A 26,787-nucleotide genomic window follows, 5' to 3' on the forward strand; every position below is an offset into this window, starting at 1 on the left:
TCTGACTTCAGTAGCTGCTGTTAAACATCATTCTGAGTTATTATAGGAATAGAAAGTGTGTGTCATCACCATCATGATATGGTGAGGTATCCATCACCACCCATGATATGGTGAGGTATTTTCCAAATACTGACCAGAAATTTTTTAAGTGTACACTGCTGCCTTTTCTTCATTATTATTGATTATTCTACCATTTCCATCTAGTAAAGGACCAATATCATTATAAGCATATTAGGATTAAAACAAATGCTAACAAAACTTCTTATTGTCCTTAACTCTGCAGAATAGATTTTTCCTTGTGTCACTTTGCTTCCCTCATCAATTTTTTCCAATTCCTAGCTTCTGATTTATATTCATTACTATCAACTTCCCTTTTCTTCCGTTTGTTTTTTGTCTGTTTTAATATCTTCTTTCACTTCCACTCTAAACCAGGTATGGCCTTCTTTCTTGATTGTGGGACTGTGGCTTAAAATGGTTTCTAAACAAAAATGCTGAAGTTGCTGTTCAGGTAGGTCACGTTCAAACCAGCAATGCAAGAGGAAAGTCTCTTCTCCTATTCTGCACTCTCTGTCTACCAAAGCAGCAAGTTCTGTCTGATAAATCCTAAATGCTACAAAAACAAATCTTAACTATGGGCTTTATACAGAGCTCACAGAAGTCAAAGGGAGTCTTCCCATTTATTTCTATGGGTTTGGATCAGTTCTTATACTAAGAACTATTCAACAAAAGATAAGTTTTACATGGTGTTAACTTTTAGGGTGTAGACCAGGTCTTAGTTTTTACTGCTAAAATTAAAGTTGACATAACTATGGTGCTCAGAGTGTGGGGAAAAAAAACAAACAACACTCCAAGTGCCCTAGCTAAGCCAACCTACCTATGCAGGCAGAGCTACATTGATAGAACAATGCTTCCATTAACCTAGCTACCACCACTCGAGGAGGTGGAGTGCCTACAGTTATGGAACAACAGAAAGCATCTACCCTACAACTGTATTACTATAGTGCCCATAGTGTAGCAACAGACCATGCACAAAGGAGGTTGGGATCCATGACTACCATGGCCAGTGAAAAGAGAAGAACTGAGGGATGGGTAAGGAAAGGTAATTTATCTCCTCTGTGGTGGTTACATGGGATCTGGAAAGGCAACACAATGAGGAAGAAGGGAAAAAAGCTTTTCTTTCCATTTTAAAATTATTAATTGTAAGTAATTTCTCTTACTTGTCAGGGCTTTCAGCATTGAGAACACTAATTCATTCACCAAACAGACATCACCCAGGAAGCCTCACGCTTCATCCCCACATCTCTGATCTCGAAAGACCACATCTAGGAGTGAGCCCTCTTTGTGTCCATTCTGAGATTGCAAAAGGGTGCCACTAAAAATCTGATAACCATCTCAACTGACTTGTGTGATAAAAAGCTGTTTGATGGTCAGAGACCAGGCTGGATTTGAATTAGTGACCTAGTAACAAAAGGCTTCATATACGATTATGATTCCTCAGAACCATCCAGTTCACCATATCAGAAAATTAACTATAAATATATAATCCTTTCTTTCTCTACAATACAATACAGTACAATAAAAGTAAATGGGATCTTTAACATAAATTCTGTTATACACACAGTTTAGGAACCCACCATTTTCAGAAACAGTTAAAAATGCTTACCTCGTATTCTGGTTCAAAACCAGCACGACCAGAGATTTGTCCAGATACATTCCAAAGGAAAGGAATTCCTCCACAGAGAAGAATCATCTATAACAAAAAACATGTAATGGATTCAATTCACTCTGTGCTATCATGGAGTAAAAAAAGCCTGAAAAGGACAAGACCAATTTTGAAAAGTGACATGGAATTTTTTTTTTTTTTTTTACATCCTTTTGCTTCTTTACAATATATAAAGAACACCTGCAAGGTTTTTTAGCTCCCCCTCCCCTCCCTTTTTAACCTTAGACATCAGGAATAGCAAGTCAGACCTTCCTTGGTTTCACTTGGGAAATGTTGGTACATCTCAGGGCATGGTTACTGTGGCCTCTACTACCTTAATTGAAGATTTGGGGGTACATCTTTAACAAAGGCTTCCTTATTTAGAAAGACAACCAGTGAAGTTAAATAGCTGATAAAAAACAAAAACAGACTTTCAAACAGTCAGACTTTTACTTCCTTCACTAGTGTGATATCACCTTGCGCTAGATCTCAAGTCATCAGAGCATCTTCCAGCCTGGATAGGATGTAATTTCTGATTTACAAAAACAAGCCGATTATTTATTTATTTATTTATTTAAAGAAAAACCAACTTTCAGGTTGAAGTTTAGATATAATAAAAGATGGCAAAAGGACACAAGAAAAACTGTGTTTCTGCTCTTGCAAGTTGCCTCTAACCTTTTGGCACCTAACACCTAGAATTTCAGTTATTGATGAATGGTCATAGAAAGACAAGTTGTTAACTCTCTTCGGTAAAAGATCATGAATAAAGTGAGTTGAAAGGGAAAATACTAAAATCACTTACTGGTAATTCTGTTAGTTGCAGTCTCCTCTTCGATCATTCTACAACACAGAATTAATGGCCAGACAGTGCTGTAGTTTCACCTATTTGAAGAAAGGAGTCAAAGAGTTCTGAAATCCCATCCTGATTACATGAGTTTCAGCCAGAAAGCCTCCCTCTAGTCTAACTTCCAAAGTCAGTCTATAAGACACCAAGAGAAATAATAGGCAAGCACCCTGTAAAGGGGTTGGGGGGAGGAGAAGAGGAAACTATGACAAGCAGATTACCAGTAAGTGATTTTCCTTTGTCATATGCCTCTCACTTCTCCCACCTACGAAAGTACATTACTGGACAGACAGTGTATGTAACAAATAGTTGTCACAGGAGGTGAAGGGGGCCTACCCTACTGTGTTGCTAGCAGGGTCCTGGAGCCAAAAGACAGCCTGAGAAGCAAAGAGACCCAGTTAATGAGGAAGTATATCAAGAAGCAGGATGACCACCACATTGCCACCTTATATACCTAGGAAATGAATGCTCACTGCCCATAAAGAGGAGGCTTTTCTAGCCAAGTAGCACCTGATAAATCCAAGCCAAGTCCACCAACCTGGTCATATACTGCAAGAATGCAGCCTAAAGCGCAAACTAATGCAGCCTAAAGCACAACACTGGCATTAGCTGCAGCCTTTAAAACCCTCAAAACAGAGATAGCTGTTTTGACTTCCTAAATTCCTGAGAATTAAGATCGAACTTGAGAACACGCTTAACAAAACACAGCCTATTGTCTGAAGAGGGTAGCGGGTTCAGACAGATGAAGAACAATGAGTTCACTCACATGGAACTGGGTGTTCACTTTGGGGACAAAGAGTAAGCGAATAAAAAAACTTCCTGGAAAAAACAGAGGGTGAGGAGAAGGGATGATTAAAGAGGAGCTCACGCCCTCATCATTGTGAGACTGCAGCAACAAAGAAAGTATCTTAAAGGACAGAAGTCTGCCCTAAAGTGTCAAAGAAAGGTACATATCCTAGCCTGTTAATGAAGATTAAGCCTTACTGAGGGATCCCAAGATGAATCCCTGGTCTTTAAGATGCACTCATACTGACAGAAGGAAATCTCAGAACGATAGAAATGCAGGTCTAGAAGGGAACTCAAAAAGTCATCTAACCCAGGCCCCTCTGCTGAAGCAGGACCAAGTAACCCTAAATCATCCCTGACAGGTCTTTGTCCAACCTGTTCTTAAAAAACCTTCCATGATGGAGATTCCACAATGTTCATTGGAAGCTTATTCCAGAGCTTAACTATCCTTATCAATTGAAACATTTTCTTAATATCAAACCTAAACCTCCTTTGTTCCATATTAAACCAATTGCTTTTTATCCTACCCTCAATGGACATGGAAAACTGATCACAGTCCTCTTTATAACAGCCCTTAACATATTTGAAGACTTACTAGGTACTCCCTCACTCTCCGTTCCTAAAGACTAAACAACCACAGTGTTTTTTACCTTTCCTCATAGGTCATAGAATCATAGAAGATTAGGGTTGGAAGAGACCTCAGGAGGCCATTTAGTCCAACCCCCTGCTCAAAGCAGGACCAACTGTTCCTTGACTTTAGCAAAGCTTTTGACACGGTCTCCCACAGTATTCTTGCCAGCAAGTTAAAGAAGTATGGGCTGGATGAATGGACTATAAGGTGGATAGAAAGCTGGCTAGATTGTTGGGCTCAACGGGTAGTGATCAATGGCTCCATGTCTAGTTGGCAGCCAGTATCAAGTGGAGTGCCCCAGGGGTCGGTCCTGGGGCCGGTTTTGTTCAATATCTTCATAAATGATCTGGAGGATGGTGTGGATTGCACCCTCAGCAAGTTTGCAGATGACCCTAAACTGGGAGGAGTGGTAGATACGCTGGAGGGTAGGGATAGGATACAGAAGGACCTAGACAAATTGGAGGATTGGGCCAAAAGAAATCTGATGAGGTTCAACAAGGACAAGTGCAGAGTCCTGCACTTAGGACGGAAGAATACCATGCACCGCTACAGACTAGGGACCAAATGGCTAGGCAGCAGTTCTGCGGAAAAGGACCTACGGGTTACAGTGGATGAGAAGCTGGATATGAGTCAACAGTGTGCCCTTGTTGCCAAGAAGGCCAATGGCATTTTGGGATGTATAAGTAGGGGCATTGCCAGCAGATCAAGGGACATGATCGTCCCCCTCTATTCAACATTGATGAGGCTTCATCTGGAGTACTGTGTCCAGTTTTGGGCCCCACACTACAAGAAGGAGGTGGAAAAATTGGAAAGAGTCCAGCGGAGGGCAACAAAAATGATTAGGGGACTGGAACACATGAGGAGAGGCTGAGGGAACTGGGATTGTTTAGTCTGCGGAAGAGAAGAATGAGGAGGGATTTGAGAGCTGCTTTCAACTACCTGAAAGGGGGTTCCAAAGAGGATGGCTCTAGACTGTTCTCAGTGGTAGCAGATGACAGAACAAGGAGTGATGGTCTCAAGTTGCAGTGTGGGAGATTTAGTTTGGATATTAGGAAAAACTTTTTCACTAGGAGAGTGGTGAAACACTGGAATGCGTTACCTAGGGAGGTGGTGGAATCTCCTTCCCTAGAAGTTTTTAAGGTCAAGCTTGACAAAGCCCTGGCTGGGATGATTTAGTCGGGGATTGGTCCTGCTTTGAGCAGGGGGTTGGACTAGATGACCTCCTGAGGTCCCTTCCAACCCTGATATTCTATGATTCTAACTAAATCATCCCAGCCAGGGCTTTGTCAAGCTGGGCCTTAAAAACCTCTAAGGATGGAGATTCCACCACCTCCCTAGGTAACCCACTCCAGTGGGGGCAGGTTTTCTAAACTTTCTATCATTTTTTTTGCTCTCCTCCGGGTTCTTTCCCATTTGTCCACATTTTTCCTCAAGTGTGGTGTCCAGAACTCAACAGAGTACTCCAGAAGAGGCCAGCTAGAGCAGAACTCCCATGTCTTACACATGCCTGTTAATACACCCCAGAATGACACCAGCCTTTCGAATTATACCACATTGTTGGCTCGTATTCAATTTGTGATCCATTCTAACCCCCAGATTCTTTTCAGCACTACCACCATCTAGTCAGTTATTCCCAAAAGTGGGACTTACCAGAACTGCACTTCTGGACTTTGTGGATGCAAAGATGCTACTACAGAGCTGTATCAGCTATGGCACCAAGCTGCAAGCTGAGGCAAGATAAAATAGTTACTGACCTTTCATACTGTTGTTCTTCCAGAGATTTTTCCCCCAGCGGTATCTGTTGGTCCAGCTCTAGCAGCCCTTGAGTTGTGCAGTTATGCACTGGTATAAAGAGCGCCACCAGCCCCACGCCCCCTTGCCAAGTTCCTTCTTGCCGGTAATGCCGACAGAGGGGTAGGAGGGTCGGTTCTGGAATGGACATGAGCAGCACATCTCAAAGAACAACCGTTATGAAAGGTTAGTAACTGTTTTTTATTTTGAGTGCTTGCTCGGGTCCATTCCATGCTAGGTGATTCACAAGCAGTACCCCTAGAGGTGGGCTCAGAGATCATGGACATGCTGACTGCAATTCTGCTCTCCTGAAACTGACATCTTCACAGGCCTGTTGGATGATGGCGTAGCGGGAAGCAAAGGTACGAACCAACTGCCAGGCAGCAGCTCTGCAGATGTCCTGGATTGGTACTGGTGTGATGAATGCTGCCTAGAAAGCCTGGGCTGTTGTGGAATGAGTGAGCACGATGGCCAGAAGCAGAACCTTTGCTGGTTTGTAGCAAGTTTGGATACAGGCAGTTATCCAGGATGAGATTCTTTGGGATGACACAGGTACCCTTCTCATCCTTTCCACTACTTCTACAAAGAGTTGTGTGGACTTGCTGAAGGGCTTAGTTCTCTCAATATAGATTGTGAGGGCCCGCCTAGCATCCAACGTTCCCCAGCAGTCTTGTGAAGTTTTAGAAAGAAGACAGATAGAAAAATGTCCTGGAACTGCGACACCACTTTTGGTAGGAAGGCTGGATGGGGACACAGCTGGACCTTGTCCTTGCAGAGCACCGTATAAGGGAGTTCTGACATAAGGGCCTTAATCTCAGAGACCTTCTAGCTGAGATGATCGCTACCTGGAAGGTGACCTTCCAAGAGAGAAGCAGTATGGGACATGATATTAATGACTTGCTGGGAGGCCCTGTGAGCCTCGAAAAGACCAGGTTTAAGTCTCATTGGGGGGGGGGGGGGAGAAGAGGAGGGTCGGTTCTGAGTCTAAGGGTAGTCTTTCCAGCCCATTGAGAAACTTGACCGTCATCTTGTGGGAGAACACTGATCTGCCATTCACAGGAGGGTGGAAGTCTGAGATGGCTTCCAAGTGAACTTTAATAGATGACAGTGCCAGATCCTGATGCTTTAGGTGGAGCAGATAGTCCAAGATAGAATGCAGAGAAGATCGAGATGGAGAAAGATTCTGTTCAGAGGCCCAACACGTGAAACGTTTTCACTTGGCCAGGTAAGTAACCCTGGAGGAAGGCTTTCTACTACCTAGCAAGACCTGTCAAACCTGATCTGAGCAGGCCTGCTCCTCAGGATTCAGCCACACAACCCCCATGCAGTTAGGTGCAGGAAGGCGAGGTGAGGTTTGGGTGAATCAACTAGCCATGGTCTTGTGAAATCAAGTCTGGAAGGAGCGGAAGCATGAATATCACTGCCACTGAGAGGTTCAGAAGAGTACCGAACCAATGCTAGGATAGCCATGCCAGTGCTTTCAGGATAACCTTCACCTTGTCCTGTTTGATGTTTAGGAGGACCCTATGAACCAAGGTGATCAGTGGGAAGGCATACAGTAAGTAGGTGGTCTGCCCATGAGAGCAGGAAGGCATCGGAAAGGGAGCCCAGACTGTGCCCATGCAGCGAACAGAACTGATGGAATTTCCTGTTCTGTCTGGTGGCAAACAGGTACACCTGGGGAGGCCCCCACCTCTGGAAGATGATACTGACAAGGTGGGCTCTCCATCCCAGGCTGACACATCCAAGACTAGGATTATCAACAGCTGAGGGGCAGCAAAGGATACCACTTCCATTACGTATCCTGGGCCTCTCCACCATGTCAGCGAAGACTGGAGGCAGAATTGTGAGTAGAGTCCAGGTGGTGTCTGCTCGGGGAAACCAGCCATATCTGGAGGGGTATGAGGTACAACCTTGCATACTGCACCATGCAGGTACATGCCATCATGTGTCTAAACAGTTTGCATAACCGAGCAGTCGTTATTGGGGGGATCGTGATTTTGGATATCAGGTCTGATATAGCTCGAAATTGGGCTTCCGGAAGGGAGGCTTTGGCCTAGGTTAAGTCAAGCACTGCCCCAAAGAACTCTATTCTCTGAACTAGGACTAGAAATGACTTCTGTTGACTCTGAACCGGAACCAGGGTTGTCCGTTTCTTAACAGACCCAGCAGATGGAAGGTGGCCAGTACTGTACTGATGCTGTGCTGCACCTGAGCCTGTGACTGACCTTTGATCAGCCAGTAGTCAAAGTATGAGTAGACTTACATGCCTTGATGCCTGAGGATGGCTGCTACCACCACCAAATACTTCGTGAAGACTTGTGGGGTTGCCAATAGGCTGAAGGGAAGAGCAGTGAATTGGTAGCGATACTGATCCACTACAAACTTTAGAAATCTTCTGCGACCATGGAAGATAGAGATGTGGAAATAAGCATCTTTTAAGTCAAGGGCGGCATACCAGTCTACTGGATCCAGGGAGGGAATGATGAAGGCCAAGGAGACCAGGCAGAACCTCAATTTCTTGAAATATTTGTTGAAACGACACAGGTCCAGGATAGGCCGTAGATTTCCCCCCTCCCTCACTCCCCAACCTTCTGGATTAGGAAATATCAGGAGTAAAAACCCCTTCCCTTTCAAGTCTTGAGAAACCTCCTCTATGACCCCCACAAGTAGGAGGGTTTGCACCTCCTGGACGGGAAGTAGCTTGTGAGAATCGTTCCTGAAGAGGGATGGGGGTAGAGGGTGGGAGGGAGCGGTGAATGAAAACTGGAGAACGTAACTTACAGTTACTGTACTCAGTATCCAGTGGTCCAATGTTATATCTGACCACACTGGGTTGAAGGGCGACAGGCAGTCCAAAAATAAAAGGGGAGATGGATCTGGGGTGAAGACTGGCATATTGCCCTCGGACGTACCTTGAAAAAGCCTGCCTGGCCCTGCTGGGATATCTATGAGAGCCCGTTTAGGAGGCCTAGGTAGGAGGGAGGTGTTGGCGACACTTATAACCCTTCCCTTTTCTTTTGTAGGGCTCCTCCTTGAGAGACACTGCAAACCTGAGAGGCTACTGGGGCCTAAAGTGCTTCCTGGAAGATGCAGGTGTATAAAGGCCCAAGGAGCGAAGGGTGGCCCTCATGTCCTTGAGGCTGTGAAACTTTGAATCTGTCTGTTCAGAGAACAGGGAGGTGCTCTCAAAGGGGAGGTCCTGGATGGACTGCTGCACTTCAAGATGGAGGCCACATGATTGCTGATGACTGCCGATGCAACAGTACTGGCTGCTGAGTCAGCCACATACAGAGCCGCCTGGAGGGAAGTCCTGGACACAGTCCAGCCCTCCTCTGGGATGGTTGTGAAGAGCTCCTGCCTTGACTCCTATGGCAGTCTCTCCTTAAATCTGGACAATGAGTCCCACAGATTAAAATTGTATCTCTGCAGTAGAGCCTGCTGGTTGGAGATATGTAACTGGAGGTCACCTGTCGTATGAGGAGAGATTAATAAAACTGGGACTTTTCAGCTTGGAAAAAAGGCAACTGCGGGAGGATATGATAGAGGTCTATAAAATCCTAAGTGGTACAGAGAAAGTAAATAAGGAAGTATTATGAGAAGGAGTAAATAACACAAGAACAAGGGGCCACCAAATGAAATTAATAGGTAGCAGGTTTAAAACAAACACAAAAAAGTATTTTTTCATGCAACGCACTGTCAACCTCTGGAACTCCTTGCCAGAAGGTGTTGTGAAGGCTATACCAGAGTTCAATACTATACCAGGGTTCAAAAGGGAGCTAGATAGATTCATGGAAGATAGGTCCATGAATCGCTATAAGCCAGGATGGGCAGGAATGGTGTCCCTAGCCTCTGTTTGCCAGAAGCTGGGATTGGGTGACAGGGCAAGGATCACGTGATGATAACCTATCTGTTCATTCCCTTTGGGGCACCTGCCATTGGCCACTGTCAGAGGACAGGACACTGGGCTTGATGGACCTTTGGTCTGACCCAGTATGGCTGTTCTTGTGTTCTTATCCAAACAGGTCCAGTCTCTTGGACTCTATTTTTGTGGGTAGCACTCGACTGCCCGTCTGTCCCACCCATTTGCTGCCAACATTACCAAAGACCCCAGTGAGGGGAAAGGGGAGCGAGTAAAGGTACTTGAACCCACTGGTTGGGACACAGTATTTCTTTTCTGCCCTTTTTGGGGGTGGGGGGCAGAGAAGAAGTCTGCCACAGTGTTCTGATGGGGCCCAATGACCGCTTTGTTAACAGGCAAGGCCACTCTGGAGGGAGCAACTGCAGCCAGGATTCCAGATTAGGCTGTGTGCTGACTCCTTAAGCTCCTCAATTTCCAGGCCCAAATTCGCAGTGACCCTTTTCAGGAACTCCTGGTGGGACCCGAAGTTGTCCTGCAGGAGTGGGTTACTAGGGCCTACAACAGTCTCGTCTGGGAATGACAAGGAGGCGGCCTGCGCCAGAGGAGGCGGCTTCCTCCTACTCCTCTACCTTCCACCACATCCATTGGGGCCATTTACCGGGATCGGTACTGAAATCAGGGTCCAGTGCCAGACAGGAAGAGAGAGTAGTTTATCTTTCTGACATCACTGAGTATGAGCATTGGGAAGGGGGGGCCCAGTACCGGGGAAACGCTGAAGGATTCCAATACTGCTACTGTATTAGCCAGTGGCCAGGCACCAGCAGGAGGGCAGGTACCAAAGTCTGGCGTGTAGGCTGTGTACCAGTAGGTTTTGGGTGGAGCCAAGGATTCCCCTTCAGACTCAGAAGACTATTTTTCCCCTGGAGACCATAGCAGTGCAGTATCCACTTCTGTCTCTGGCCGTGCCGGGGAACTGGGGACAGGCCAGTGACCAGTCCATCGGGACCATGGAGAGCTTGCCTCTGGATGGTGCCACATGGAGCTTGTTGACCCTTGCTCCTTTCTGTCCCCGGCTGCCTTGGCTGACCAGGGTCCTTGAGGGGCCAGCGGGATCGGGAGTGACAGCAGGTCCTTTGCCGCTTGGAAAGCCTCTGGGATCGAAGGAACCAGCAGACGCCTGATCACACCACTGCTCCAGGGAGTCGGAGGCTGGTCCCATACTGGACTCAGCACTCTAGGTAGAGTTGGCAGTGCCATCAGAGGCTCAGGGGAGGATGAGTGGCCTGATGCAGCTCTCACTACACTAGTCGCTCCTTGCTTGTCCCTCTTCTGACCTGGAGAACACCCTCTCTTGGTTCGTTGTTTCTTATGCCTCTTCCTCGGCACCAGGGATGGAGAGCTGTGCTGGGGAGCACTCCACATGGATGTTGAGGTTCTTGGCACTGATTCAGAGCAGCTCGGCTCTGAGACTGGTCTGAGGGCCACCTTCATAAGAATGGCCTTCAGCCAAATGTCCGTATCCTTTCTCATGCGGGCTTTGAAATCTCTGCAGGTCTGGCACTTCTCTTTAACGTGAAACAGTTTAGGCAGCTAGGATGCAGGTCACCAACTGGCATCAGCTTGCCACACGAGGTACACGGATTGAAGCCCAGCCCCTGGGGTGAAAAGTCCCTCAACAACAGGTAAGGAGGAGGATCCTGGGAACTACAGGCCAGTCAGCCTCACCTCAGTCCCCGGAAAAATCATAGAGCATGTCCTCAAGGAATCAATTCTGAAGCACTTAGACGAGAGGAAAGTGATCAGGAACAGTCAGCATGGATTCACCAAGGTAAAATCATGCCTGAGTAATATAATTGCCTTCTATGATGAGACAACTGGTTCTGTGGATGAAAGGAAAGCAGTGGACGTGTTATTCCTTGACTTTAGCAAAGCTTTTGACACGGTCTCCCACAGTATTCTTGTCAGCAAGTTCAAGAAGTATGGGCTGGATGGATGCACTACAAGGTGGGTATAAAGTTGGCTAGATTGTCGGGCTCAACGGGTAGTGATCAATGGCTCCATGTCTAGTTGGCAGCCGGTATCTAACGGAGTGCCCCAAGGTTCGGTTTTGTTCAATATCTTCATTAATGATCTGGAGGATGGTGTGGATTGCACCCTCAGCAAGTTTGCGGCTGACACTAAACTGGGAGGAGTGGTAGATACGCTGGAGGGTAGGGATAGGATATAGAGGGACCTAGACAAATTGGAGGATTGGGCCAAAAGAAATCTGATGAGGTTCAACAAGGACAAGTGCAGAGTCCTGCACTTAGGATGGAAGAATCCAATGCACCGCTACAGACTAGGGACCGAATGGCTAGGCAGCAGTTCTGCAGAGAAGGACCTAGGGGTGACAGTGGACGAGAAGCTGGATATGAGTCAACAGTGTGCCCTTGTTGCTAAGAAGGCCAATGGCATTTTGGGGTGTATAAGTAGGGGCATTGCCAGCAGATGGAGGGACGTGATCGCTCCCCTCTATTCGACATTGGTGAGGCCTCATCTGGAGTAGTGTGTCCAGTTTTGGGCCCCACACTACAAGAAGGATGTGGAAAAATTGGAAAACGTCCAGCGGAGGGCAACAAAAATGATTAGGGGGCTGGAACACATGACATATGAGGAGAGGCTGAGGAAACTGGGATTGTTTAGTCTGCAGAAGAGAAGAATGAGGGGGGATTTGAGAGCTGCTTTTAACTACCTGAAAGGTGGATCCAAAGAGGATGGATCTAGACTATTCTCAGTGATATCAGATGACAGGACAAGGAGTAATGGTCTCAAATTGCAGTGGGGGAGATTTAGGTTGGATATTAGGAAAAAACTTTTTCACTAGACGGGTGGTGAAACACTGGAATGCGTTACCTAGAGAGGTGGTGGAATCCCCTTCCTTAGAAGTTTTTAAGGTCAGGCTTGACAAAGCCCTGGCTGGGATGATTTAGTTGGGGATTGGTCCTGCTCCGGGCAGGGGGTTGGACTAGATACCTCCTGAGGTCCCTTCCAACCCTGATATTCTATGATTCTATGCAACTACTAGCACTACCATATACACTAACTCTAAGAACTATATATGCTAACTACAATAACTATACAACATATGTACAGAGAAAGTCCAAACCATTGAGAAAGAAGCCTTGTGGCAACAGGAGGGGCTGTTCCAGCAACCGTCCTGGGTGCTAAGAAGGAACTGAGAGGGCATGAGGCCAGCAGCTCTCTTTGCATGAGACTCCAGAGAGCACTAGAGCCAGCCCAATGGATACCACTGAGAGAAAAATCTCCAGTAATTGTGCACATGGCGTGCACACACCTAGCAGGGAATGGACATGAGCAAGCATTCAAAGAAGTTGATAGGCAGACAGATTGCTAGAGCTAAGTGTCCCTCTTGTGGCAGCCCAGAATTCTAAGCATGAGGGAAGACTGAACACACCAACATTCCTTATGTGGGCTCATGACCATCATATTACTTCTGAGGTGTTACTTCTGAGGATTGGGGAAGGTCGGACACACTGGCATGCCTCTGACCAGTGGGATTCACAATCTGTGAATGGCAGACCCCAGCTGAAAGCCCCTGATTCAGGGCACTGCTCAGCTGAAGAGCTGTGAGCTCTGCCTTCCACACACTAACTGATTTAATGCAGTGCGGCGGCCTCACGTTTTTCCATTAGCGTCCCTACAAGACAAAGGGTACGTCTACACTACCCGCCAGATTGCTCTGCCATCGACTCCTGTACTCCATCGTGGTGAGAGGCGGAAGCAGAGTCAACGGGGGAGCGGCGGCAGTCGACCCTGTGCCGTGAGGTAAGTCGACCTAAGATACGTTGACTTCAGCTACACTATTCTCGGGGCTGAAATTGCGTACCATAGATCATAGAATATCAGGGTTGGAAGGGACCTCAGGAGGTCAACTAGTCCAACCCCCTGCTCAAAGCAGGACAGATCCCCCTCGCAGTGTAGAGTGTAGAGACTAAAAAGAGGAGATGAAGCGAAGCCTCTAAGTTTCTGCATAGAGAAAACAAACCTGGGGAGGGGCTGTTCTGACTGAGGCTAATATTATCAGGATGAGGTTTCAGAACTCCTTGCTTTTTTGCTTCTAGTAGGTGGTGCCATGAGACCATCTGTTCATTAATCCACTAGTGTAGGAAGGGAAAAAAGAGAAATGACAGTTTAACAAATTTTTTAGTTTTTTTCAGTTTTGGTTTTCAAAATTAGGACAATTTAAAAAACCTCTAATCAGGTCTGAAGTTGGTCCAAAAAAAAAAAATAAATAAAATAAAAGTTGTGTGTCAAACAATTTTACAATCGGCTACAAAAATCCTAAGTCACGTACCATGAACATGAGTGTTATATCAAGAACTGTAAAATACATGTATACACACAAACACAAAATGCAACTTGAAGTTCACAAAAAGCACTGAAGAAACGTAAGTTAAGATGGAACTTACTCTCTTAACTCTGCTCCCTTGTGTGTATGTTTTACAATAGTCTAATTATACGATCTTATACTATTTCAAGCTGATGCTCTTTTCCCAACCTTGTTTTATAATTGGTCAGCTTTACATTCTCACATAACAGTTCATGATCATAACTTTATGGTATAACTTTAATGACAAATGTGTCATATAATCTGTTTTCCACACCTTGCTTTGGAAATAGCTACACCTCTGAAGGGTGTTTGCAACCTAGGATTATTTTTCTAACTTCTAATTAAATTACTCTGAAAACTAAACTCCCACCCCATAAAACTGACATTAAAATGTAGGTATGTTTCTAGCTTAACTGTTAATTTTATTATAAAGGAGTGTTTTAAGTACAGAATACAATGGAAACAGTAAAATATACTAAAAAAGATACAGGTTTCAGAGTAGCAGCCGTGTTAGTCTGTATCCACAAAAAGATTAGGAGGGCTTGTGGCACCTTACAGACTAACCAATTTATTTGACCATAAGCTTTGAGTTATGAGACTTATGAGAAAGTCCTCCTATTCTTTTTAAAAAGATACTGAATATTGTAGTTACAGAACTTTAATTAATACTGTATATGAAAACTGATAATGCCATATCACATTTTATTATAATGCATTTATCTCAGAGGTGTGCAAACTACGGCCCGCGGCCACATCCAGCCCGCGGGACCATCCTGCCCAGCCCCTGAGCTCCTGGCCGGGAAGACTAGCCCCCAGCCCCTCCTCCTTCGCAGCCTCAGTTCACTGGGCCACCGGCGCTCTGACCCACCGCTCCTGCCAGGAAGCACAGCAGCATGGCTGGCTCCGGCACGGTAAGGGGGCGGGCGGACCCAAGGGGCAGTCAGGGGACAGGAAGTGGGAGGAGGCAGATAGGGGGCGGGGGCCAGGATGTTTGGGGAGGCACAGCCTTCCCTACCCAGACCTCCCTATAGTTTTGCAACCCCCATGTGGCCCTCAGGCCAAAAAGTTTGCCCACCCCTGATTTATATGTTGCTTACATTTTACTGTAATATTTTGTTGTGCGTATCATTCACTACTTTCCCACCATAGCAGATAGCTAAGTTCCCTGTACGCTGTGTGGCCACACAGCAACCTATTTAGCACCATGCAGGCACTCAGGAAATCCGCCCGGGGACCTGCCCAGCCAGGGACCAGCCGGGTGAGGGGCGCCCCTCCCCTAGCCCCAACCTAGCCTGGTCCCCAACTCTGCTGCAGCTGCAGAGGTGCAGACTCAGGCATGGGCCGGCCCGGCCCAGTCTCATGTGCAGCTGGGGCGGTGCAGACCCAGGCTAGGCTGGGGGCCCCTTCCCCAGCCCAAACCCAGCCCCAGAGGAACTTGCTGGGGCCAGGGAAGGGGCGCCTATCCTGAAGCTCAAGTGCTGGAGAGGGGAGAGGCCCCTTTCCCCCAGCCCAGGAGCTGCTGCAGGGAGAGAGAGAACTGGGTGGAGTCCTCTCTCTCTCTGCCATAGCACAGGAGCACCCTCCTGCACCCCAACTCCCTCATCCCCGGCCCCACCCCAGAGCCTACACCCCCAGCCGGAGCCTTCACACCTCTGGACCCCAACCCTTTGCCCCAGTCCTGAGTCTCCTCCCACACTCCAAACCCCTTGGCCCCACCCCCACCCCATGAATTTTGTTATGTGCACCAATATGAACGTCATGTGTGACACATCACCTCCATATTGGTGCACATAAAATTCATTCCACACATGGGTGGGAAAAATTAGAAGGAACACTGGCAGACAGTACTACAAAATGCTATCATGAAAATTTACAGTGTTTTCTACATACACTTAAGAAATAGATCATGTAATTAAAGACTTAAATAATGCATCCACACAAAGGCACAGAACTACAGTTGCAGATTCAAACTTTTGCCTTACATTTTCTAGGTTTTTTTGGTGTGTTTTTTTTTTAAAAAGGAAAAATAATCAATACAAATGCACACATACTGCCTGGGAAAAGAAAAGAGGGACAATGCAAAATCATAACATAAGATCTCCAAGTCTAGCAGGCTTACGTGCTGAGGATGAATTACTACCAGATGAACATGGCACCTGTCTGCATGCTGTACTAGCAAGGAAACTACCCAAGGCAGTTTACAAACAAATAGACCCTTGTTATGAAAGTGTTGGTAGAGCCCTTTAAATCTGTAGATATCCACGAATATTTGCAAACCATTTTTGTAGATCACAGATGGAGGTGGATCCAAATTTTATATCTAAAGCCCTGCAAATCCTCTGATATCCACTTTATATCTGCAGGTATCTTCAGCCACTGATGCGGATATCCACGGATCATTTCTGCGGGTTGTGGATCGGAAGCAGAAACAAATTTTGTATCTGCACAGGGCTCTGTGTCAGCACAGTGACTTTCTTGCTAACATAGAGAAGTAACGTTCTGCTGTGTTCGCACTGACTAAATAAAAAGTATTTTGACAGTGAGATAGCAATCTTGGTGCAGAAACTCACTTTTTTGGCAGTGACAACATAACCCAAAGCGAGAAACCTTATTAAAGACTGCACTCACAGTATGAGACTTATAAGGCATGCCACAGCATTTACCCTGGAGTTGTATAGCTATACTTGAAGGATTAAATATAAAGTATTTTACATTCAGATTCATTGACAAGTATTGTATAAATTATACAGCAGCTATGGTACTTACAGTGCCCTCTAGCTCAGAATATAGGCCCGACCAAAAACTGAAAGTACTTTTGTCCAGTTGATACAAACGAGACTTTTCAAAGGTTTCCGAATCCATGATCTGTCCTAATTCCCATGGGACATGTGTTGTTGTTCTATATACCTTCCTCTGAAAGACAGAAAAACATATTAATATTAACATGTTGGGGGGAAGAGTCAAAATGGCTTTTGTAAAGGGATATCATGTCTCATCAATCTATTAGAATTCTCGTGGGGGGGGGGGGGTCAACAAACGTGGACTAGGGTGACTTGAACTTTCAGAAAGCCTTTGATAAGGTCCCTCACCAAAGGCTCTGAAGCAAGTAAGCAGTCAAGGGATAAGAGGGAAGGTCCTCTCATGGATCAGTAACTTGTTAAAATATAGGAGACAAACGGTAGGAATAAATGGTCAAACTTCACAATGGAGAGGGATAAATAGAGGGGTCCCTCAAGGATCTGTACTGGGACCAGTGTATTCGTAAATGATCTGGAAAAGGGGGTAAACAGTGAGGGGGCAAGGTTTGAAGACAATTCAAAATTACTCAAGATAGTTAAGTCGAAAGCAGACTGCAAGGGGTTACAAAGGCATCTCACAAAACTGAGTGGGCACTATAGATACAAAATGATGGGGTCTAAATTAGCTGTTACCACTCAAGAGAGATCTGGGAATCATTGTGGATACTTTTCTGAAAGCACTGCTCAATGTGCAGCCAAAGCCAAAACAGCAAGCAGAATGTTAGAAACTGGAAAGGGGCAGATAATAAGATATAGAGTGGTATTATGATATTTTCTAAAACCATGGTACACTTTGAATACTGCATGCAGTTCTGGTCACCCCTCTCAAAAAAGATGCATTAGAATTAGAAAAACTAGAGAAGGGAGAAGAGAAATTAAAAAGATTGGGATTGGTCAGCTTGGAAAAGAGATGACATGGGGGGATAAAATCATGAATGGTGTACAGAAAGTGAATAAGGATGTGTTATGTTAAATAAACCAAAGAGGGAGGGGGGGGGGGGGTCACAGCAGGTTTAAAACAAACATAAGTACTTCTTCACACAACACAGTCAACCTGTGGAACTTGTTGCCAGGAAACATTGTGAAGGCCAAAAGTACAACTGGGGTAAAAAAAAAAGATTTAGATAAGTTCATGGAGAATAGATCTATCAATGGCTATTAGCCAAAATGGTCAGGGATGTAACCCCATACTCTAAGCATCCCTACCTCTGACTGCCAGAATCTGGGACTGGACAACGGAGGATGGATCACTTGACAAATTGCCCTTTTCTGGTCACTCCCTCTGAAGCATCTGGCTCTGCCCACTGTCAGAAGACAGCATACTGGGTTAGACAGACCATTAGTCTGAGCCAGGATGGCCATTCTTATGATCTAATAAAATTCTATATTTGATTTGTTATTTTAATTTCAGTAAAGATGAAACAATATCCAGTACTAGGTTTGTGTGATTATTTATGTATCAAAGCTACATGGCAACAGAATCTATAGAATAACTGTTGTTCTCAAAACCCTATCAAATGACAAATGTAAAGCCGGAGTGATTTATTATTTCAGAGACCAGAAGCTGACACTGGAGTTGCTTGTCTATTTGTTTCTCTTATTTTAAAAGATTTTCAAAAACGGTTTATGAAGATCCCAGGAACGCTCTGTCTCACACAGCATGACTTGGGGCGCCATGGTGATGACTGAGCAGAATCTAGGCAGAGGACCAAATTCTGCCCACCAATCCCACTGACTTCACTAGTAGTACCATGCATTCAGGCAAGGCCTAAATAATGCCATAAGCCAGGGCTTTAATATCATATTCGGGAAGGGTTAGGGTTAGAGCTCCGGGTCCCCTCCCTTCCCACCTTTCACCACATCCTAGGAGCTTTACGGGCTTCTCCTGATTTCCCACGCCAGGAGCTCTGTGTGCTCCCCGTTCTCCCCTCCCGAATCGCCGCCGTCTCCTCGGTCCCTGCGCTCCCCACTCGGCAGGGCACGAGGCGGGCGGCCGCAGAGGGACTTCACCGCCCGCTCTGCCCCACGCCAGCCGCCCTGTGCTCCGACCCGGGCCCTCCCGCACCTGCCGACGCGCCAGGAAGGCCTCCCACAGGTACACGGCCCAGGAGAAGAGCAGCACGGAGCAGAAGATCCGCTTCTCCATGGTCAGCTCAGCCCAGAGCTCTCCCGGCAACGCCATGACGGAGCGCCCCACCCGCAACCGCTGCCACCTCGTGTCCTTGCCGACTTCCGGCCCGGCGTCACCGCAAACCCCACCCCCTGCTTCCGGTCCGGCGTCATTACAAACCCCGCCCGCCGGCTTCTGGACCGGAATCACTGCAAACCCCGCCCCCCGGCCTGGCGTCACTGCACACCCGGCCCCCCCCCAACTTCTGGTCTGGCGTTACTGCAAACCCCGCCCCCCCGGCTTCCGGCCCGGAGACACTGCAAACCCCGCCCCCCAGCTTCCGGTCAGGCGTCACTGCACACCCGCCCCCCCCCCCCACTTCTGGTCTGGCGTCACTGCAAACCCCGCCTCCCGGCTTCCAGCCCGGCGTCACCGCACACCCCGCCCCCCCGGCTTCCGGTCTGGAGTGACTGCAAACCCTGCCCCCCTCGGCTTCCGGCCTGGCATCACTGCACACCCGGCCCCCCCCACTTCTGGTCTGGCGTCACTGCAAACCCCGCCCCCCCGGCTTCCGGCCTGGAGACACTGCAAACCCCGCCCCCCCCGGCTTCTGGCCTGGGGGGGGTCACTGCACACCCCGCCCCCCCCCCCACTTCTGGTCTGGCGTCACTGCACACCCCCCCCACTTCTGGTCTGGCGTCACTGCACACCCTTCTCCCCCCCCCGGCTTCCGGCCAGGAGTCACTGCAAACCCCACCACTGTCACCGTGAACCCAACCCCCCCCCCCCCGCTGACTTTCAGCCCGGTGTCACCACAACACTGGTTAAAAAAAAAGGGACTAAAACATTTGTATCACCATCTCTTGGGTACTGCAGAGAATACAGTCAGAACCAGGGAGCTATTTGCTATCTTTTAGCCATCTGGAAAAATATCAAACCATTGCTTGTAAACAAGGTGATACACCAATTGATAGAGTGGTAAATAATGATAAAACAGAGCGGTCTAGGTCGCTGGGTAAGCTGAGTTCATTCAAGCAACATGCTGGGTTTTTTTAATGTGGCCAAATGCAAGGTCATACATCTAGCAACGAAGGTTATCACTTTCAAAAGTGGCCCAAGTGACATAAGACCCACTGACTTGATGTGTTTTTGAAGAATTTACCCAAAGAGTAGTGTTGAAAAGGGACCCTGGAGGCTCCGGTCCATTAAAAGTACGATTGGTGGCACAGCAGGGCCCCAGGGATAAGGCAGGCTTCCTACCTGCCCTGGCTCTGCGCAGCTCCCAAAGGTGGCCACCAGGTCCCTGTGGCCCCTAAGTGTTCAGGGAGCCTCCATGTGCTGCCTGTGCCCCCAATGCCAAATAAGTAGCTCCCATTGGCTGGGAACCATGATCAATGGGATCCACAGGGGCAGCGCATGGAGCCCCACTGGCCTCCCATGTGCCTAGGCACCTGTGCTGGGGCAGAGCCACACTCCCTGAGAAAAAGGGCTGAACCAGGCCAAAGAGGCTGCATGGATCCAGAGCCAGTCAGGACTGGGCTAGGTCCTATATAAAGGCTGCCCAGCTAGGGAGAATGAAGTCACTCCCTGGCCAGCAAAGGAGAAGGACTAGTTCCTGATGAAAAGAGTAGCAAACAGAACAGTGCTGGGCAGGTATGGGGGAGTAGATAGGAGCTCTAGCCCATTACCTGCTAGGCTGTAGCTCTGCTGCAAAAAGTCAGGAAGGTGTATAGGGCCAAAGGAGAAGTGGCCTAGGGAAACCGAGCAGGCAAGAGGGGAAGGAAGAAGGGCAGAGGGAGGCTGCTGTTAGAGGGTCCCTGGGTCAGGGGCCAGAGTAGTGGGTGGGCCTGGGTCCTGCCCCCCTTTGCACTGCACCTGCCATCAAGGAGAAGAGCTGAGACAGATAGCGACTGGCCCCTGAGATAAGGGGCTAGACTACAGGGTTGTGGTTAGCCACCGAGGCAGGTGCAGACAGAAGGACTGCTGTTAATAACATCCTTCCCTGGAAGGGGGTGAGACTGGGGCAGTGTCCTGAAGCAGATAAGGACTGTCCTGAAGAGTATGCTGCTGAGCAGGATCCCAGGACTTCCTGGGAGCTTCGGTAAGCACTGCTGGGACCTTGAAGCCTGAACCCCCTCCCCAACTCCCTACAGCTGAGCCCCATCCTGCACCCCAAACCCCTCATCCAGCTCCACCCCAGAGCCCACACCCCCTAGCCAGAGCCATCACCCTCCCACATCCCAACCTCCTGCCCCAGCCCAGAGCCTACACCCCCTCCCACATGCCAAACCCCTCATCCCCAGCCCTGGAGTCCCTGCCTGCACCCAAACTCCCTCTTGCAGCCTGCATAAGCTGCATGTGTAGTGGTCTCTGCTGTTATAGCTGTAGAGGCATAGCTGTATTGACAAAGCCTTTTACTGTAGGCTAGCCCTAAGAAGGAGACAACAGATGGATACAGGCAGATGGCAAAGTACAAAGAAATAATGAGGCAATATTGTCTAAATAGACAAGGAAGATACAGGGTAGGGGAAGGCATATAACATGCAAACAGGGTGAACAATCTGATAGCAGTGAATGGGACGTCAGTGCCATGATTTTGGAGGGCATGGGTTTAATTAGGTGGGAATCAGCTAAATAGAAAGAAAAGGGGAGGAGAGGCTAGGAGGTGTTGGTGTGTAGTGAAGCTGAGCTGAAGAGACTTGGAGGGAGGGGAAGCTGTTTGAGCAAACACCTAAACACAGAGCAGAGAGAGTATTTTATAATTTTGACTAATGTCCAAAGGTGAAAAAGGTCCCTACTTTAGCTATTTTGGTTTCTACTGGCTGGAATCTCTGACTGCCTGCTTTCTGCAATTCTTCCTCAAGGCCATCTGGCAGGACAGAGAAGAGACACTTTCCAATCTATTAAACTAAGGAGGGTATTAAACAGCATCTACTAATCTTTTAAAATGAGCAGGCCCTGATAACTTGCATGCAAGAATCATAAAAGAGCTGTCTCAGATCTCTGGTTTACTGGTGTTTTTTAGTAAATCTTGGACTACCAGGGAAATTCAAAAAAAGACTAGAAGAGTGGTAATGCTGTGCCGATATTAAAAAAGGTCAAGCAGGATGACCAGGGTAATTATAGACTGGTGACCCTGACATCAACCCCAGGCAAAGTAACAGAAAAGCTGATAAGGGATTCAACTGAAATATAATTAAAGGATGAGACTAATTGATGCCAGTCCACAGCTACAAGAATAAGCTGCTACAAGCCAGTGTAACAAGTGGTATCAAAGCATTAGAAAAAATATGCAAGAAGGTATGAGAGCAAGGGGAGGTACTGACTAAAGGCATCATTTATACCAATCTTGAAGAAAAATGATCCTACCAAACCAAATATGATTGGAGAGATTTTGAGCTGCTCTACTGTTTCCTAAGCATAGTACTAAAAGTATTGTCACCATTAACTGAAAATAGGGTGGCAACAACAGACCATAAAATTAAGATGCATGAATTAACAGGATGAGGTTGTTTATAGTTGTGGTAATTTGCTGTGTGGAATGTTGATGCACAGCCAAGAAAAATGAGTTAGCAGTTTGACCTTAGTATATAGTTGATCTGTTGGCAGGAAGACAAATGTGGACTGAGATCAGATAAAGGTCACTCCAGCATTGCAGGGAAGTGTCAGTCAGGTATGCTCAGTGCAAAACTAGGTAAGTCACTAGACCATAATAAGAAAAGGAGTACTTGTGGCACCTTAGAGACTAACAAAATTTGAGCATAAGCTCACTGTAGCTCATGAAAGCTTATGCTCAAATACATTTGTTAGTCTCTAAGATGCCACAAGTATTCCTTTTCTTTTTGTGAATACAGACTAACACGGCTGCTACTCTGAAACTAGACCATAATAGTAAACAGATCAGAATACTCAGGCTAGTGGTGCAACTGCTGTGATTGACAGCCAGCATTTAGCAGTTATGATTCTTCTATAAGAACAGACTAATCAAAAAGGCTTTAAACGTGATTGGAGGATAGAGTATGCTAATATCAAGATTGGGAAACAAGCCAATCTGAAATGGTCTAGTGGCTGATAAAAACAGAATAAAAGAGAGGCAGTCAGAAGGCAAGTCAGTCAAGCTAGGGAGCTAGGAAAAGCATACTAGCTATAGTGTAAAACAGATACTCATTAATCCAATTTCTATGTCTGTATCTTTGTGAATAAAGATGTTATGAATGTTAAACTTATAAAACAATAAGAATGCTGTCACCGACTGATCACCAAATGTAGTTGCTTAGTATTGCTCTAACTAGATGTTTATCGTTTGGGTAACTTTAACTCTTACCCAAAGATTGTGTTAAGGGGTTTGTTTGTTTTGATTAGTTTAGATTAATTGTTGTGACAAGACCCCTGGAGTGCAGCCCGGGATCGCTGTGCCCCCTTAACTCTCCAGCATGGGCTGTCTCTCTCAATACTGGGTGAGAGACAAGCAGCAAACCCCTCCAAGCACTGTTATCGCTCAGCACAACAGCATGTGGTGCCCCACAACCAGCTAGATTGAACAAATGCCCTCAGAGCCACTCATGAATCACACAGAGAAAGGCACCAACCAAATCCTCCCAGCCTTGTATCCCAGGAATATAACATCTTGCACTGCTCAAGACCCTTTCTTAAGCAATGCAAATTTATTAATTGGTACATCACTTCATCAATGGAAAGTGGATTTACACCAGCCTTTGTAAACGTGAGCAGATTTACCAAACACTTCAGACAAACTTGCTGGTAAACAATAAAACAAGTTTATTCGCTACAGAAGATAAATTTTTTAAGTGATAGGCAAAAAGTCAGAGTGGTTACCAAAAGAAAATATAAGCATGCAGTCTAAACTCTCAACTCTATTAGACTGGGAAACTTCTAGATTAAGCAGTTTTTCCTCACCCCACTGGATATTGCAGTTCATAGTACACAGGTTTCATCCTTGAAACCTGGGCCAGTCCCCTCTGTTGGAGTCTTCACTCTTAAATGAACAGTAAGCAGTCTTTTAAAGCTTTTTTTTTTTTTAAGCAGATTGTCTCCCAGTTGAGCAATCATGCTCTCCAGCAGGAAAAAACAAACCAACCAAAAAAAAAAAAAAAAGCAGAAGCCACACCCCCAGAAAAGCCCCCAAACAAGAAACACGCTACTTAAAGAAATGAATAGGCAATATACGCTTACTGGGAGCAGGCTTGGCAACGTCCTTGTTGCTTGCAGCATAGGTGGGGGAAGGAGAAAGGCTAAGCATCAGGCCATGGTGTTTTGTTTTATACCCTTAGTCCATGTGCTTGGAGAGTCCAGGTATGTGGGCCTTGCTGAGTCACAAGGTGAAGCAATACCCTGGTGTGCGTCCTGTGAGAGTCATTGAATTGTAACTCCTCTGCTGGACAATGGCTGGTGATCTCTGTTCAGCACACACCTGGGCATTGGTTACCACCCTTGTCATTGTCTCTGGAGAGCTAGTATCTGAGTGCTTCCCAGACTCTCAGCATATTTTAGTGACAACCATACAAAACATTCTCATAACTTTGTATGCATTAATGATAGAACAATGACTTTCAGCAGATCATAACCTTTCCCCTGATTCCAAACATGGCATGCTTTATATGGAACATCACAATTGTATATAAATGAGGAATATAGAATCACAGAACTGGAAGGGACCTCAAAAGGTCATCTCGTCTGATCTCCTGCACACAAGGCACAACTAAGTATTATCTAGACCAGTGGTTCTTAACCTTTACTGCAGCCTGCACCCTTTTGGTTCTCAATATGTTCTCGCGCCCATTATAAAATTGTTGAAGTAGGTCAGTTCTTTAAACCTAGATTTCTTTTCTATATTACAGTAATTGTTTATAAATACATGGGTCTGATGAAGCAAAGTAGTTGTACTTACATGCCTGTGCTTAATTTGTGTTTGATTTACCTTCTAAAAAAATCTGGCATGTCTCACACCCCCAGAAAGGGCATTTTGCACCCCAGGTAAAGAACCACTGATCTAGACCATCCCTGACAGGTTTGTCCAACCTACTCTCAAAAATCCCCAATGATGTGGATTCCACAACCTCCCTAGGCAATTTATTCCAGTGCTTAACCATTCTGACAATTAAGAAGTTTTTCCTAATGTCCAACCTAAACTGCTGTACTGAAATTTAAGCCCATTGCTTCTTGTCCTATCATAGAATCCTAGAATATTAGGGTTGGAAGAGACCTCAGGAGGTCATCTAGTCCAGTCCCCTACTCAAAGCAGGACCAACACCAACTAAATCATCCCAGCCAGGGCTTTGTCAAGCTAGATCTTAAAAACCTCTAAGGATGGAGGTTCCACCACCTCCCTAGGTAACCCAGTCCAGTGCTTCACCACCCTCCTAGTGAAATAGTGTTTCCCAATATCCAACCTAGACCTCCGCACTGCAACTTGAGACCATTGCTCCTTGTTCTGTCATCTGCTACTACTGAGAACAGCCTAGCTCCATCCTCTTCGGAATCCCCTTTCAGGTAGTTGAAGGCAACTATCAAATCCCCCCCTCACTCTTCTCTTCTGCAGACTAAACAATCCCAGTTCCCTCAGCCTCTCCTCATAAGTCATGTGCTTCAGCCCCCTAATTTTTGTTGCCCTCCACTGGACTCTCTCCAATTTGCCCACATCCCTTCTGTAGTGGGGGGATCAAAACTGGACACAGTACTCCAGGTGTGGCCTCACTAGTGCCAAATAGGGGGGGAATAAGCATTGCCAGCAGATCGAGGGAAAGAATAATAATTCTTCTCCCTCCTCCTTGTAACGACCTTTTATGTCCCCAGTCTTCTCTTCTCCAGACTAAACAAACCCAATTTTTTTTTTCCAATCGTTCCTCATAGGTCATGGTTTTCTAGACCTTTAATCATTTTTGTTCTCTTAGACTCTCCACTTTGTCCACATCTTTCCCGAAATGTGGTGCCCAGAACTGGACACAATACTCCACTTGAGACCTAATCAGTGCAGAGTACAATGAAGAACTACTTCTTGTGTCTTGCTTATGATACTCCTGCTAATACATCCCAGAATGATTTGTCTGTGGTTTTTTTTGCAGCAGCAGCGGTACACTGACCCCCAGATCCCTTTCCACAGTACTCCTTCCTAGGCAGTGATTTCCCATTTTGAAATTGTTCCTTCCTAAGTGGAGTACTTTGCACTTGTCCTTATTGAATTTCATCCTATTTACTTGAGACCATTTCTGCAGTTTGTCAGATCATTTTAAAAAATATGGGGGTAACAGGATGCTGTCCTAAGGTATAGAATGTCACAATTGTATCAAGGAAGGCTGTTTACACTAACTAAATAAAATACTTTGTTTTGGAAGAATACTGCCTGGATGTCATAGAATCATAGAAGATTAGGGTTGGAAGATCAGGAGGTCAATCAATTATAGCTGAGGACTGTATCTGTGTCCTCCCAAAGGCAGACGGTTTAAGCTGGAGTAGGATGTTTTTCCTAAGTTTCCTGCAAAACCATGGCAATTTCTCAAAAGCTGCCCCCCCCCTTTCACCTTACAAAAACAGATAAATGAGTCAACTGATGGGAAACTCTTGGAAATCCAGGAAGAGGTAATAGGTGAGCTATTGTGCTGGTATCCTGGGTCTGTTTTGAGGGAGTAACATAAAGGTATAAACTTATTCTCAAGTTTATTTAGTTGGGGTTAGTCCTGCTTTGAGCAAGGAGTTGGACTAGATGACCTCCCGAGGTCTCTTCCAACCCGAATCTTCTATGATTCAATACTGGGGAAAAAGCATAATGAAAGTAATTCACAAAGAGGCTTAAATCTGGCCATAATATGTTATTTTCATGGACAGGATATCAAGGCACAGCCAGGTTGTGGAGTCA

The 26,787-nt window shown here is 46.3% G+C and overlaps 1 protein-coding gene across 4 annotated transcripts in view; it reads right to left on the reverse strand.

Annotated features, from left to right (window-relative positions):
- The window catches only part of ZMPSTE24 (zinc metallopeptidase STE24), a 114,373-nt gene extending 95,340 nt beyond the window's left edge, over positions 1-19,033 (reverse strand). For 3 of the 4 annotated variants that reach the window (XM_077838094.1, XM_077838092.1, XM_077838091.1), the window contains exons 1-3: positions 18,870-19,033; positions 16,773-16,919; positions 1,664-1,750 (exon numbers count right to left, since the gene is read on the reverse strand). In XM_077838094.1, coding sequence (XP_077694220.1) covers positions 1,664-1,750; positions 16,773-16,919; positions 18,870-18,986 — 351 coding nt within the window. In that variant the 5' untranslated portion in view covers positions 18,987-19,033. Of the gene's footprint in view, positions 1-1,663; positions 1,751-16,772; positions 16,920-18,654; positions 18,677-18,869 lie in introns of those variants that run through there. The other variant, XM_077838093.1, reaches the window with a different exon arrangement.
- Positions 19,034-26,787: the final 7,754 nt, after the last annotated feature.

The sequence above is a fragment of the Eretmochelys imbricata genome, chromosome 19 (assembly GCF_965152235.1).
Source record: "Eretmochelys imbricata isolate rEreImb1 chromosome 19, rEreImb1.hap1, whole genome shotgun sequence".
Lineage (NCBI taxonomy): Eukaryota > Metazoa > Chordata > Testudines > Cheloniidae > Eretmochelys > Eretmochelys imbricata.